Here is a 15,449-nt window from a genome sequence, read left to right as displayed (position 1 = left end):
TAGGGGGGTTTGGTTAGCGTTACAGTTGATAGGGGGGTTTGGTTAGCGTTACAGTTGATAGGGGGGTTTGGTTAGCGTTACAGTTGATAGGGGGGTTTGGTTAGCGTTACAGTTGATAGGGGGGTTTGGTTAGCGTTACAGTTGATAGGGGGGTTTGGTTAGCGTTACAGTTGATAGGGGGGTTTGGTTAGCGTTACAGTTGATAGGGGGGTTTGGTTAGCGTTACAGTTGATAGGGGGGTTTGGTTAGCGTTACAGTTGATAGGGGGGTTTGGTTAGCGTTACAGTTGATAGGGGGGTTTGGTTAGCGTTACAGTTTATAGGGGGGTTTGGTTAGCGTTACAGTTGATAAGGGGGGTTAGTTTGGTTAGCGTTACAGTTGATAAGGGGGGTTAGTTTGGTTAGCGTTACAGTTGATAAGGGGGGTTAGTTTGGTTAGCGTTACAGTTGATAAGGGGGGTTAGTTTGGTTAGCGTTACAGTTGATAAGGGGGGTTAGTTTGGTTAGCGTTACAGTTGATAAGGGGGGTTAGTTTGGTTAGCGTTACAGTTGATAAGGGGGGTTAGTTTGGTTAGCGTTACAGTTGATAAGGGGGGTTAGTTTGGTTAGCGTTACAGTTGATAAGGGGGGTTAGTTTGGTTAGCGTTACAGTTGATAGGGGGGTTAGTTTGGTTAGCGTTACAGTTGATAGGGGGGTTAGTTTGGTTAGCGTTACAGTTGATAGTGGGGTTTGGCTAGCGTTACAGTTGATAGGGGAGTTTGGTTAGCGTTACAGTTGATAGGGGGTTAGTTTGGTTAGCGTTACAGTTGATAGGGGGTTAGTTTGGTTAGCGTTACAGTTGATAGGGGGGTTAGTTTGGTTAGCGTTACAGTTGATAGGGGGGTTAGTTTGGTTAGCGTTACAGTTGATAGGGGGGTTAGTTTGGTTAGCGTTACAGTTGATAGGGGGGTTAGTTTGGTTAGCGTTACAGTTGATAGGGGGGTTAGTTTGGTTAGCGTTACAGTTGATAGGGGGGTTAGTTTGGTTAGCGTTACAGTTGATAGGGGGGTTAGTTTGGTTAGTGCTACCACTAGGGTTATTTGAGTATTACGCTGGCCACAGATAACAGGCTGAGCCCAACACGGACTGGAGGAGGTCAGGAGGCATAATTCTGCTGACAGACCTCTTCCTGTTGCTTTAGGAAAAGAGAGGAATTGACAACTCTTAACAAAGGGACGTAAGCAGGATGGGCAGACTCTCAGGAGATAAAAAAAATATCTGCCTTAAACTAACAGAAATGCTGACAACCCGGAGAGAGGTGGAAGTTGAAACACTGCGTTCAGAACATGTCCCATGAGCCTCGGCCAACACAAATGTCTTCCCTGTGCTGCTCCTTATCACGCCGACCCCTGGAAGGCTGTGGTGGCTGTTGCCACTTGAACTCTTCAACAGAACAATAGTGCTGACTGCTCATTCATTTAGTTTGATTTATTTAGCCAGGATAGTCCACTCATTGACAATAGCCAGTGCTTTACAGGGAGCCCTGGGTCCCATAAAATCAATGAAAACAAACAAATTACACAGATGTTAAATGGAGCTGATGGTGAGAACTGAAGTTATATTACAGCAAAAAAGCACCAAATAAGTTGATGTAATGCTATGCCAATGATGTCAAGTGGTTTCCAAATGCTGATATCATGTCCTTTGCTTTGTCACCTAACCTGACAGGTGTTGACGACTTAATGATCTGACTCACTATTTCAATAGGAAAACTGACTAGGGGTGATTCCCGCCCAAATTCATAGCACTAAGTTCATAGATCGGCCAAAGGATGATGTTAATGCTACGGAGCTTTCGGGAAATACACCCCATTGACATGTTGTAAAGACAAGTAAAATAATTGCCTACAACTGGCTGTACAGAGTGGCTGCCAAGCTACTGTAATTGAAGTAGTGATTTCAAAGTGAGTGCTGAGACGAACATCACGGACCGGGAGAGATGGAGGGGGGTTCAGATTAAAGGGCTCTCTCACGCCAGTGAGGTTTGATGCTTCCAATGTCCCCCTACTCTCTGCTATTCATCACTCCTCTACGGCTAAAGGGGCTTCCTGGGATTGTCTTATGTTAAGCGGCTGTTTTTTTGGTTTATCACACAGCCCCTTCATACCAACTAAGCTGTGTTTTTACTGAAGTTTCATCTTAGAAGACAATTGGTAGAATTATAGAATTGTTGTTCGCCGCAGAATAACTGGACAGAGAAATTCAGAAAGTATTCAGACCCCTTAACTTTTTTTCACATTTTGTTTTACGTTACAGCCTTATTTTTTTTTTTTTATTACTCAATCTACACACACTACCCCATAATGACAAAGCAAAAACAGGTTAAAAAAAACAACAAACTGAAATATCACATTTACATAAGTATTCAGACCCTTTACTCAGTACTTTGGGGCGGCAGGTAGCCTAGTGGTTAGAGCGTTGGACTAGTAACCGAAAGGTTGCGAGATCAAATCCATGAGCTGACAAGGTAAAAATCTGTCTTCTGCTCCTGAACAAGGCAGTTAACCCACTGTTCCTAGGCCGTCATTGAAAATAAGAATTTGTTATTAACTGACTTGCCCAGTCAAATAAAGGTAAAATAAAAACCCGTTGAAGCACCTTTGTCAGCGATTACAGCCTTGAGTCTTGGGTATGATTCTATAAGCACACTTGTATTTGGGGAGTTTTTCACCTTCTCTGCAGATCCTCTCAAGCTCTGTCAGGTTGGATGGGGAGTGTTGCTGCACAACTATTTTCAGGTCTCTCCAGAGATGTTTGATCGGGTTCAAATCCGGGCTCTGGCTGGGCCACTCAAGGACATTCAGAGACTTGTTCCGAAGCCACTCCTGCGTTGCCTTGGCTGTTGTTGTCCTGTTGGAAGGTGAACCTTCGCCCCAGTCTGAGGTCCTGAGCACTCTGGAGCAGGTTTTCATTAAATCAAGTTTTTGTCACGTGCTGAATACAACATGCTTACTTACAACATTACTTACAAGCCCTTAACTTTATTGAACTGCATTGTTGGTTAAGAAAATATTTACTAAATAAAATTAAACACAATTAAATAAAAAATAATGAGGCTATATACAAGGGGTACCGGTTATTCAAGGTCATTTTGTACATGTAGGTAGGGTTAAAGTGACTATGCATAGATAATAAACAGTGAGTAGCAGCAGTGTAAAAACAAATGGGTGGGGTGTCAATGTAAATAGTCCAGGTGGCCATTTGATTAATTGTTCAGCAGTCTTATAGCTTGGGGTAGACGCTATTAAGGAGCCTTTTGGACCTAGACTTGGTGCACTGGTACCGTACAGTCTATGACCTGTGTGACTGGAGTCTTTGACAATGTTTTGGACCTTCCTCTGAAACTGCCTAGCATATATGTCTTGGATGGTAGGAAGCTTGGCCCCAGTGATGTACTGGGCCATACGCACTACCCTCACGCCTTTCGGGCGGATGCCGAGCAGTTGCCATACCAGGCGGTGATGCAACCGGTCAGGATGGTCTCGATGGTGCAGCTGTATAACTTTTTGAGGATCTCAGGACCCATGCCAAATCCTTTCAGTCTCCTGACTGGTAAAAGGTGTTGTCGTGTCCTCTTCACAACTGTCTTGGTGTGTTTGGACCATGATCGTTTGTTGGTGATGTGGACAACAAGGAACTTCAGCCCCGTAGATGTTAATGAGGGCCTGTTTGGCCCTCCCTTTCCTGTAGTCCATGATCAGCTCCTTGGTTTTGCTCACGTTCAGAGAGGTTGTTGTCATGGCACCACACTGCCAGGTCTCTGATCTCCTCCCTATAGGCTGTCTCATCGTTGTCGGTGATCAGGCCTACAACCTGTTGTGTCATCAGCAAACTTAATGATGGTGTTGGAGTTGTGCTTGGCCACACAGTCGTGGGGTGAACAGGGAGTACAGGAGAGGACTAAGCACGCACCCCTGAGGGGCCCCCGTGTTGAGGATCACTGTGGCAGATGTGTTGTTGCTTACCCTTACCACCTGGGGACGGCCGTCAGGAAGTTCAGGATCCAGTTGCAGAGGGAAGGTGTTTAGTCCCAGGGTCCTTAGCTTAGTGATGAGCTTTGTGGTCACTATGGTGTTGACCACTGAGCTGTTGTCAATGATCAGAATTCTCACATAGGTGTTCCTTTTGTCCAGGTTGGAAAGGGCAGTGTGGAGTGGGATCTGAGATTGCGTCATATGTGGATCTGTTAGGGCTGTATGCGAATTGGAGTGGGTCTAGGGTTTCCGGGATGATTGTGTTGTGACCCATGACCAGCCTTTCAAAGCACTTCATGGCTTTGAAAGGAAACATGCTACGGTTCTGTGGTGATTTAGGCAGGTTACCTTCGCTTTCTTGGTCACAGTGATTATGGTGGTCTATTTTTTTTTAATTTGACCTTTTATTTAACTAGGCAAGTCAGTTAAGAACAAATTCTTAATTTCAATGACGGCCTAGGAACAGTGGGTTAACTGCCTTGTTCAGGGGCAGAACGACATTTTTACCTTGTCAGCTCAGGGATTCAATCTTGCAACCTTTCGGTTACTAGTCCATCGCCCTAACCACTAGGCTACCTGCTGCCCCCCGTCTGCTTGAAGCATGTAGGTATTACAGACTTGGTGAGGGAGAGGTTGAAATTGTCAGTGAAGTGAGTACACGTCCTGGTAATCCGTCTGGCCCTGCGGCCTTGTGAAAGGTGAACTGTTTAAAGGTCTTGCTCACATCGGCTACGGAGAGCGTGATCACACAGTCGTCTGGAACTGCTGGTGCTCTCCGTGCATGCTTCAGTGTTGCTTGCCTTGAAGCGAGCATAAAAGGCATTTAGCTTGTCTGGTAGCTCGCGTCACTGGGCAGCTCGCGGCTGGGTTTCTCTTTGTAGTCCGTAATAGTTGCATGCCCTTCCACATCCGACGAGCGTCAGAGCCGGTGTCGTAGGATTCAATCTTAGTACTGTATTGAAGTTTTGCCTGTTTGAGGGCATAGCAGGATTTATTATAAGCGTCTGGATCAAGTATCTCTGTACTTTCCTCCGTTGACTAGTCTACCGGTCCCTGCCGCTGAATAACATCCCCACAGCATGATACTGCCACCACCAAGCTTCACCATAGGGATGGTGCCAGGTTTCCTCCAGACGTGACTCTTGGCATTCAGGCCAAAGAGTTCAATCTTGGTTTCATCAGACCAGAGAATCTTGTTTCTCTTGGTCTGAATGTTCTTTAGGTGCCTTTTTGCAAACTCCAAGTGGGCTGTCATGTGCCTTTTACTGAGGAGTGACTTCTGTCTGGCCTACCATAATGGCCTGATTGGTGGAGAGTTGCAGAGATGGTTGTCCTTCTGGAATATTCTCCCATCTCCACAGAGGAACTCTGGAGCTCTGTCAGAGTGACCATTGGGATCTTGGTCACCTCCCTGACCAAGGCCCTTCTCCCCCGATTGCTCAGTTTGGCCGGGCGGTCAGCTCTAGGAAGGGACTTGGTGGTTCCAAACTTCTTCCATTTAACAATGATGGGGACCACTGTGTTCTCTGGGACCTTCAATGCTGCAGAATTATTTTGGTACCATTCCCCAGATCTGTGCCTTGACACAATCCTGTCACGGAGCTCTTTGGACAATTCCTTTGACCTCATGGCTTGGTTTTTTTCTCTGTCAACTGTCAACTGTGGGACCTTATATAGACAGGTGTGTGCCTTTCCAAATCATGTTACCACAGGTGGACTCCAATCAAGTTTTTGAAACATCTCAAGGATGATCAATGGAAACAGGATGCACCTGAGCTCAATTTTGAGTCTCAAAGCAAACGGTCTGAATACTTATGTAAATAAGGTATTTGTTTTTTATATTTAATACATTTGCAAATCTGTTTCCGCTTCATCATTATGGGGTATTGTGTGTAGATTGATAAGAAAAACATTTATTTAATCAATGTTTGATTTAACAAAAATGTGGAAAAAGGCAAGGGGTCTGAATACTTTCCAAATGCACTGTATTTACCACTTAATTTATATGTGAAGGAAATATAAGGGTTGATAGAGGAGCATACAATGTGTGTGATGTACTAAGCAACAATGCTAAGTTTGCAGCTGTTATGGAGGTAATGGTAGAAATTCTAGGTAGGCTGCTTTCCCTGTTACACCCAGTCACACTGACCCCGTAACAGCTTTTCAAATGGCACCGTATATAATGCATTAGTTTTAAACAAGGCAATAAAAAGTAATCCACTAAATTGGGAATGGGGCGCTATTTGGGACACAGGCCAGTATTTCCCCCCTGGCAGCTCCACAGTCAAGGCTTTCCTGCTCTTCTCCACACTACCAACCCCCACCCCCCTTCTTAGGATGTCCTGTCAACTCTGGCACTGAGAAGACAGGACGGGGGAGGAGAGGGCTTTGTCTGTCAGTCCAGTCAGCCTGAACTAAGCACAGATTCTCCAGGACCCCAGAGCCAGTCCAGCCTCCTCGCTCCTCCAAGCCTCAGCCTCAGGCAGGCAGACCACCAGAACCCCCTGCCCTGAGGGACCTTTCCTAACCACTCATCATCTATCACCAGGTTCTCCTCGCCACAGCACATCAAGGTACTGTATGTATCACAACAGTACGGCTTCCTGCTGTTCTTTACCTCTAGTAGAATTTAACGATTTGAGTTTAGACTTGATACACTAAGAGTGAAACATGAAAAACTTAATTTGTGAATATTTATTATTTAATTACCTCATTATGATCTACATAAAGTCATTTATTCATGCATTTTTTGGCTGTATTGTTATGATAAGAGGAAAACTGGGGGGAGAACAGCAAATTATGATTATCTCAAATTAGCTGGTGTACACATACGCCATAGTGTCTGACTTTGTCTCAGGTTGATTAAAAAAATTAACTATATATATATATATACATTTCATCTTGCAGCTCAGAACCAGACAGAAATGCATGTTTCACCACTGCACGTCCTCCACTGCTTACATTATGTCTGACTTTAATCTGATTATACCAATTCTAAACTCCTAACACGGCTAACAATTTCCTCTGCTTTCAATAGACAATGAACGAATTTGACTTGCACAACTCCTCGTTAAATTTCTTCAATGGCACGCCCTGGTTCGTCTACGAGTGCACCCTCAATCTGGATAAGGACTATCAGCGGATCGCCTTGTTCCTGCTCTACCTGCTGCTGTTCATGGTGGGGCTGGCTGAAAACACCCTGGTGGTCTGGGTCAATTGGCGCCGGCGCCACTCGGCCAACGGCGTCTTGTTCTGCGTCATCAACGTGAGCTTGTCGGACCTGATGGTGGTTCTGATGTTGCCCTTCTACATGCTGGAGGTGACCATGGACAAGGTATGGCTGTGGGGCCGCTTCCTGTGTAAAGTCACCCACCTCATCTACGTGATCAACTTCTATAGCAGCTCCTTCTTCCTGGCCTTCATGACCCTGGAGCGCTACCTGTCCCTGTCCAGGCCCTCGTCTCCTGCCTGCTTCCCCGTAGCCAGACGTCGCCGCTGGCTACTCTGCGGTGGTCTCTGGCTCCTCTCCCTGTTCCTGGCTCTGCTGGAGAACGTCCACATGGACCTGCTGGAGTGGGACGAGCCGGGCTGCTACATGCTGCCAGAGAACAACTACACTGAGTGGTTTGTCTCCGTCTCCTTTCTCTGCCTCATCTTCCAGTTCCTTGGCCCGGCCTCCATCATCGTCACCTGTAACATCTTGATAGCCCGAGCGGTGCGCTCCGCTCCAGACGTGCAGGGAAAACGGGACGTCTGGCTGGTGCATGTGTACTCCCTGGTGTTTGTCCTCTGCTGGCTGCCGTACCACATCGTCTTGTTCCTGATGATGGTGGATGATCTGGACCCTCACGTGTTCAGCTGCAACACAGTGGAGGTGCTCTACAACTCCTACGGTGTGGTTGAGGGCCTGTCGCTCTTCCACTGCATCGCCAACCCTATCCTTTACAACTTCCTCAGCAAGAGCTTCCGTTCCAACCTGATCAACGCTGTGGTCCACTATGTACCCAGGGAGTTCCCAGGAGGGTCGAATCCCCAAGAAACTGCACCCAACGCAGGAGGACCAGACACTAGGAAGAAGGAATGCAAGCTTAGCAACATGAGCACCAGTCACTCTGATGTTGCTGGGTTGTAGAAAAAGGAAGCACCACAGTGTCACATTGAGACTTAACTAGCCATCATCACCGAAGGACAATGGAGGAAAGGGGAACTTGAAAGCTGTTACTGAAGCGTGTGCTGCCTTCACAGGCTAGACATGTCACAAGACAAGGTTTCTTAGTCTGACTCTCTTGGGTCCAGATTGTTCACCCTTCTCCCAAAGTGTACACTTGCACGCTTTCATTTCAAAGTATTTGATTGGTGTAAGCATTGGCTGAAAGGAGTTTCTTACATTATAAAACAAAAGAAAACATGACCAGCAGTGTGCAAGTACACATTTATGGAGAATCAGGATTCAGCCTTGGTCACTAAGAAATAGTCATGTAAATGATGGGCTCTCTGTCCCTCTCATCTGTCTCCCATTTTTCTCTTTCAGCACATCAATAATGTTGTAAACAGAGGAAGGAAGGAAACACTTTCGGATTTTTTTCTTTGAACTTCCACAGGAACTTGTGGCACCAATATCTAGGAACTTCTGGAGGACAGAATTAGTCATTACATCGCTGGGTGAAGAGAAGCTTCCTCGCAAATAAACATTTTCCTCTGTGTAACATAGATGAGATTTAAAACTTATAACTAATGAGTATAAACAACTTGTAAAATGAAACTGCTAAATGTAAAACATTTTGATTACACAAACATATAAACAGATCTTAATTTCCACAGCAAATTTTTTTTGTTCTGCTGAATTTGTAAATGTATTGAATAAAAGTATTTCAAACAGGATGATTGTGTTAATATCAAAATCAACTTCCCCTTTTGATTATTTACAATAGGGAAAAATAAAGGCAAGATTATGAATAGCTCCCGTAGTAGGAGGCAGGTAGCCTAGTGTTGAGCCAGTAACCAAAAGGTCGCTGGTTCAAATACCTGAGCCAACAAGGTGAAATTAACTGTTAACGTGCCCTTGAGTAAGGCACTTAACCCTAATTTGCTACGGGCTGCCTTACTACTATGACTGACCTTTTAAAACATCACATTTCACTGCACCTATCTGGTGTGTAACAATGCAACATCTTTACATTTTTGATGGGCTGGTTTCCCAGAGATTAAGCATAGTCCTGGACTAAATAGCACTTTTAATGGATATTCTCCATTAAATAAACTTTTCAGTCCAGGACTAGGTTTAATCTGTATCTGGAAAACATCTCTTAAATGGTATAACTTTTATTTTATGCAGACCTGGGTAAAATTACATTTGATTAGTTACTTAAATACCTGTTTTCTGTTTGAGTATTTTCAAATCTGTCCCAAATCAACATTGAAAGTATTTAAATGTCCTATAAATAGCCTATTTTTAAGTATTTAAGTACTTATTTTCAAATGCATGGGTTATTAAATGCATGTTAGTGTGAGTATTTCCAAATACATTCCAATATTCAACTACTTGTCTTTTCAAATAAATATCAAAATAGTTCCAAATGTCTGAAAGTAATATAAAAAAATACCCTGAGTATTATTTCAACACAGGTCTGATTGTACAAAATCAGTCCTCGTTTTTTAGTTGAATACTTGCCTAAGTTTGCTTTCACTGGGAAGTCCGGAAGGAATTTTATGTTGGTTTAACGATGTTGACATGGTAATAAGAGGGAGAAAAGGCTTAGGTTTCACTTCACATACAGCACAATGGGAGGAAGCAGCATACCAAGAACAGAACAGCATTACAGGTTCAAAGGTCACCAGTCCCTAAAGCAGGATCTAGATAAACACGCAAATTGTGCATAAATGCATATGCATCATTAAAATGTAATGATGAATGTATTCTGTGGCAGAAAACATAACAGATCAAATACAATAAAGAAAAAACAAAGCATTAGGGTTCGGAGCGAAAAGGAACTCGACAGTGAGATCAACATTTGTTATATTTACTTTATTCTTTCCAGAACTAGAAACGAGATATAAAGGCCAACGTTCATAGTTCTCATTAAAATAATAAATATAATAAATAGTTTAATCCGACTGATGAGGTGAGACACCAAATAGTTGTTTAAATGTCATCATGCCCAAAGTGAGCACTTGAAGGACCACAAGTCTACAAAACACAATACTCATAACGTAGTGCCTTTGAAATGCTGAGACACGGCAGACATGATTTCCTGTGATTTTTTAAACTCTTGCGTGACTAAATGGCACTCTGGTTGGAAACTACCGTTCATACCATCTGATCAGTAACGCATATGAACTACTATATAATGTCTGCATTATAGTCTAGCACTACATAAATGCTTTGAGGAAGATGTACCTAAATGGTTTCCTTGGGAACAGATACAGCAAGGCCTCATTCATCCTCCCATTCTTCAGTTAAAGTATGATGGGTCAGGTACACTTAACCCATGTTAATGGGTACATATGCTTGGTGCAGCGTGGCAAATATTGTTTCACTCAGACATACATGAATGGTCTGTCACATGTTTAATATAAAAATGGATGTACATGTAACTGACAAAATGCGTACAGTGATAGAAAAATGTAATTCATTTTTTGTAAAACTGAGTAATAAGACACTTAAGACAACGTTTGACTGCAACTTAGGAAAAGCCAATGGACTTGCGTTGAAAACAGTCAGTAAACAGTAGCACGTCCTTCCTTCCATAGACCACAATAGATATACTGCCACCAAGTGGCTAAGCTTCTTCCAAGAAAGATGACCTTTCCGGCTACACTATGCTACAAAACAGGTCTCTTCGATCCATAATACCATCTGAAATACAGACATAAAACAAGTGAAATACATTCTACACGGCTATAGATATGGTCCACAACCAGAAAGAGGTATTGAAAGCGAGTGGAAAAGAGGGAGAGAATGGGCGAGAGACAGGCAGACAAAGAGACGGAGGGAAGAAAAGGAAGTGAAAGACAGACACCAGAGGAGTAGCTGATCAGGTGTCCAGGGCGGGGAGGGGTTCTTTGGAGTGGTCGTTGTACATGAAGGTCTGCTCTATGTTGAAGTCTGGAGGCAGGTGGTCCTTGTGGACGTCCATGTGGGAGGACACCAGCTTGAGCGTAGAAAAGTAGAGGCCGCAAATGGTGCAGCGGTACATGAGTGCCCCGGCGTGGGTCTTCAAGTGGCAGATCATGGTGGAGCGCCCTCGGAAGAACCTCAGGCACACCTTGCACTGGTACGGCTTCTCCCCAGTGTGGATGCGCAGGTGGTAGGTGAACTCGCCAGAGTGGGCAAAGCGTTTGCCACAGAAGCGACAGCGGTACCATTTCTCCCGGGGGATGGTGCCACCCATGGAGTTCCCATTGGACAGGAGGCCTGTGGGAAAGCCAGCTGCCACGGCCCCCTGGAGCAGCTTGTCTGAGAGGCTGAAGGAGCCCAGGCCGAAGCCCATGTTGCCCAGCTTCCCCAGGCTGCCTGCCTCCAGGGGGGAGGAGGAGGAGCAGGAGGAAGGGTACTCTAACTGGTCAGCCTTTCGTTTCCCTGCCCACCCCTGGCTGCCCTGGGCCTCGTTGGTGTGAAAGCTCAGGTGGTACTGGAAAGCTGAGGCAGAGCGGAAGGTCTGTGGGCATAAGAAGCAACGCAGCTCCTCCTCTCCCTCTGGTCCGGCTGCTTTATGAGCCCTCATGGCCTCTCTGTCAGTGGCGGCCTCCTCAGCATGCAGGAACATGTGTCTGTCCAGCAGAGGGCGATCTAGGAAGCCGCAGGCGCAGAGCGGGCAGGAGTAGACTGGCAGGGAGAGGTGGGTGAGGGCGTGCCACAGCAGGGCACATAGGGAGGGCTGGGGCAGCTGGCACACACCACAGCTCAGTGACTGGATGGACACGTGACTCAGCAGGTGATCCCTGATGACCTGGGGGAAGGAGAGAGACAGTATGTCAACAATACAAGGAGGGAAAATAGATATCTTAGCCACCTCGATGCAATAGGTGTGCTCGAGTTCAATGAATTTGATGGAGCTATGTCAATCTATATATTTTACCGTCGCCATTAGCCAAAACGCAAAATCACTCAGGAAGAGTAGAGCAAACCAAACTGACCTGGAAGTCCTTGGTGAGGGCTTTGTTACAGACAGCACACTGCAGCTCCCCGTTGTGCCCCTGGGTAGCGTTGTGGAGCTGACTGGGGAGGGTGTACCTGGCTGCAGCTTGGCGCCGGTGGCGTACCAACTTGGCCTGGCTGTTGAACTGGAGATGACACATGTCACAAGAGAACACCACATGGGACAAGGCGTGGGTGATGCTGGCGCCACGGTCTCCGGGGAAAGATGCCCCACACACCCTGCAGGCCCCTGTCTCAGTGAGGTGGGTCTCTGCGTGGGCCCTCAGGGAAGCAGAGTCGGCCAACAGTGCCATTCCACAGGCTTTACACGCCATTATACCCTGCACCGACGACACCTGGCCAGTGTTCACACCCCCTGCAATGACCGCTGCTCCGTTCTCCACACACACCAAGTCCTCGTCTTCATCCTCCTCCTCATCTTCCTCCTCCATGTAGTTCTCGCCATCGCTCAACTCGATGATCTCTCCAGCCAGCTGTCTCCACTGGTCCACTCCTCCATCAGTCCCTTCTTCATCTCCCTGCAAATGCTCTCTCTCTTCCTCGTTCTCTTCATCATCATCTTCATCCTCCCCCCCAAAGATGACCCCTGCATGGTCAGAGCTCACACCTCCCACCCCAGCCTCCACCACTCCCATCTGCAGGCTGTCCAGGGGGTCTCCAGAGGAGGACGAAGGGGCCTCCCTCACCCCACAGATGTCCCCTCCCAGCTGGGCTGACGAGTCGGGGTAGGAGCAGGAGTCAGATACACATGGAGGTACAGAACCAGCCCTACTCCCACTAACTACCATCTCTTCCTCCTCACCGTTATCAACCCCGTCTCCCACCACCACCTCCTCAGTCTTCAGCTGCAGGGGAGGTCCAGGTGTAGCCTCAACAGCTACAGTGGACATGTCTACTGAACTCTGCTGATCTCCTGTCAGCTGTACCCGTTTGTCTTCGGCCATCTGTCCATAGCCCAGGTGAGACTGGACGTCCTCTGCTTTGAGGGACAGAGGGGCTGTGTGTCCACCACCCCGGCCCAGCCTGGCCACCCTGCTTCCCTGGGGGAGAGGTGAGGGGGCCGCCGCTGGAGTAGGAGCAGCCGAGGGACCAGCAGATGATGACAGGGAGGAACAAGACGCTGCAGAGGATGAGCACACGGATGACCCAGCAGCAGTAGCTGCAGCAACAACCATGCCAGGGTCCAGGTCTCCATCCACCACACAGTCTGCAGAGCCAGAGCCCGGTTGCTGCAGGTCAGGGAAGGTAGAGTGACAGGCCCTCACCAGCTCTCTCACCCCCAGCCTCTCTGCCAGCTCATACAGCACTCCTACATCTATCAGGTCTGTGAAGATCTCTCCAGTGTAGATGAAAGTCAGCACCTTCTCAAAATTGGCCGGGGACACAAAATCCAGAGTGTACGTTGTCGTGGCTCCTGAGGTTCCGATCTGGGTCCCCCTGCCCGAGAACATGCTGCGGAAGTGGGTTCCGGCGCATGCGAGCACGGCGCGGTGCGCTGCAAAGGCGCGGCTCCCCACCTGGAGGATGACATCACAGAAGAGGCGGGACAGACGGCAGTGGTTGAGCTCGGCGAGGAGGCCAGCGGCGTGGCCTGAGCCCTGCAGCCGAATCCTCATCGCTCCCTGGCGGTGTTACTCAAATCCCAACTAGGAGAAGAGACAAGGGGAAGCCAACAGCGTCATTGTCTAGCCTAAATCAATCCGCAATAACATAATCCAGTATCAAGCGCCATTGATTGAATGTGAGATTAAGGGGAGTGCAGCTTTGTCGAGTGCCATGCTTGTAAAACAAATATATAATACTTATTGAACTAACAGGTAGCTATTAGAGCTCGAATACATAATAAACTAGGGAAACATTGTAACGTTTCAAGTTTCATTGAATGCTAATTTGTTAGGCTATCTAGCTTGCCAGCTAACGCTAGCTGCTCATCAGTTTTCTACGTTTGCCATGATCCAATTCCAAACTCTACAAAATGCAAACCTCTAAACACCTTTCTACAAGGATAGACAAAGTCTTTCATAAATCATGTTGATATTATATTCTTTACCAATAGAAGGCAGTATGTTCGACCATTTAGTCAACGTTTTCAATAGCTTCCTTTTTTATTATCGGTCGTTTCCAGTCGCACAGCAATGACGTAAAACAAAATAATGCCTGGAAGGCTGCTTGAAAACCAAATATTTGGCAGTATTGCCCCCCAACGGTTGGATGACAGTGGCACACAGGAGCCAGAGGGCCATAAAAACAGACTTTTACTTTTGGAGATATTTTATTTATTTTACTTACCGTTCATAAACGTTTCAAATAGAAACAGTGAGAAAAATAGATGACAAATAGATACAGTGCCTTGCGAAAGTATTCGGCCCCCTTGAACTTTGCGACCTTTTGCCACATTTCAGGCTTCAAACATAAATATATAAAACTGTATTTTTTTGTGAAGAATCAACAACAAGTGGGACACAATCATGAAGTGGAACGACATTTATTGGATATTTCAAACTTTTTTAGCAAATCAAAAACTGAAAAATTGGGCGTGCAAAATTATTCAGCCCCTTTACTTTCAGTGCAGCAAACTCTCTCCAGAAGTTCAGTGAGGATCTCTGAATTATCCAATGTTGACCTAAATGACTAATGATGATAAATACAATCCACCTGTGTGTAATCAAGTCTCCGTATAAATGCACCTGCACTGTGATAGTCTCAGAGGTCCGTTAAAAGCACAGAGAGCATCATGAAGAACAAGGAACACACCAGGCAGGTCCGAGATACTGTTGTGAAGAAGTTTAAAGCCGGATTTGGATACAAAAATATTTCCCAAGCTTTAAACATCCCAAGGAGCACTGTGCAAGCGATAATATTGAAATGGAAGGAGTATCAGACCACTGCAAATCTACCAAGACCTGGCCGTCCCTCTAAACTTTCAGCTCATACAAGGAGAAGACTGATCAGAGATGCAGCCAAGAGGCCCATGATCACTCTGGATGAACAGCTGAGGTGGGAGACTCTGTCCATAGGACAACAATCAGTCGTATATTGCACAAATCTGGCCTTTATGGAAGAGTGGCAAGAAGAAAGCCATTTCTTAAAGATATCCATAAAAAGTGTCGTTTAAAGTTTGCCACAAGCCACCTGGGAGACACACCAAACATGTGGAAGAAGGTGCTCTGGTCAGATGAAACCAAAATTGAACTTTTTGGCAACAATGCAAAACGTTATGTTTGGCGTAAAAGCAACACAGCTCATCACCCTGAACACACAATCCCCATTGTCAAACAT

At 46.1% G+C, this 15,449-nt stretch overlaps 2 protein-coding genes across 2 annotated transcripts; one reads left to right on the top strand and one right to left on the bottom strand.

The window, feature by feature from the left end:
• Window positions 1-6,353: 6,353 nt before the first annotated feature.
• On the top strand, window positions 6,354-8,893 carry LOC109908290 (G-protein coupled receptor 182). Its single transcript, XM_020506895.2, has 2 exons — window positions 6,354-6,590; window positions 7,050-8,893. The coding sequence occupies exon 2, from the start codon at window positions 7,053-7,055 to the stop codon at window positions 8,142-8,144; it is 1,092 nt and encodes a 363-aa protein (XP_020362484.1). The 5' UTR covers window positions 6,354-6,590; window positions 7,050-7,052; the 3' UTR covers window positions 8,145-8,893.
• A 1,123-nt stretch (window positions 8,894-10,016) lies between these two features.
• Window positions 10,017-14,576, bottom strand: LOC109908289 (zinc finger and BTB domain-containing protein 39). Its single transcript, XM_020506892.2, has 3 exons — window positions 14,221-14,576; window positions 12,149-13,816; window positions 10,017-11,961 (listed from the first exon to the last, which is right to left on the bottom strand). The coding sequence occupies exons 2-3, from the start codon at window positions 13,784-13,786 to the stop codon at window positions 11,047-11,049; spliced, it is 2,553 nt and encodes an 850-aa protein (XP_020362481.1). The 5' UTR covers window positions 13,787-13,816; window positions 14,221-14,576; the 3' UTR covers window positions 10,017-11,046.
• Window positions 14,577-15,449: the final 873 nt, after the last annotated feature.

This window comes from Oncorhynchus kisutch, linkage group LG17 (assembly GCF_002021735.2).
Source record: "Oncorhynchus kisutch isolate 150728-3 linkage group LG17, Okis_V2, whole genome shotgun sequence".
Lineage (NCBI taxonomy): Eukaryota > Metazoa > Chordata > Actinopteri > Salmoniformes > Salmonidae > Oncorhynchus > Oncorhynchus kisutch.
Note: the sequence above shows the minus strand (reverse complement) of the source record. Positions and strands in the feature narration are given on the sequence as shown.

What these genes read in the sequence shown, in the direction of transcription:
- LOC109908290 (XM_020506895.2), top strand. Translation starts at nt 7,053, where the DNA reads ATGAACGAATTTGACTTGCACAACTCCTCGTTAAATTTCTTCAATGGC.
- LOC109908289 (XM_020506892.2), bottom strand. Translation starts at nt 13,786, where the DNA reads ATGAGGATTCGGCTGCAGGGCTCAGGCCACGCCGCTGGCCTCCTCGCC. An exon ending in CCCTCACCAAGGACTTCCAG is followed by an intron (nt 11,962 to 12,148) that starts GTCAGTTTGGTT and finishes TCCTTCCCCCAG; the next exon opens with GTCATCAGGGATCACCTGCT.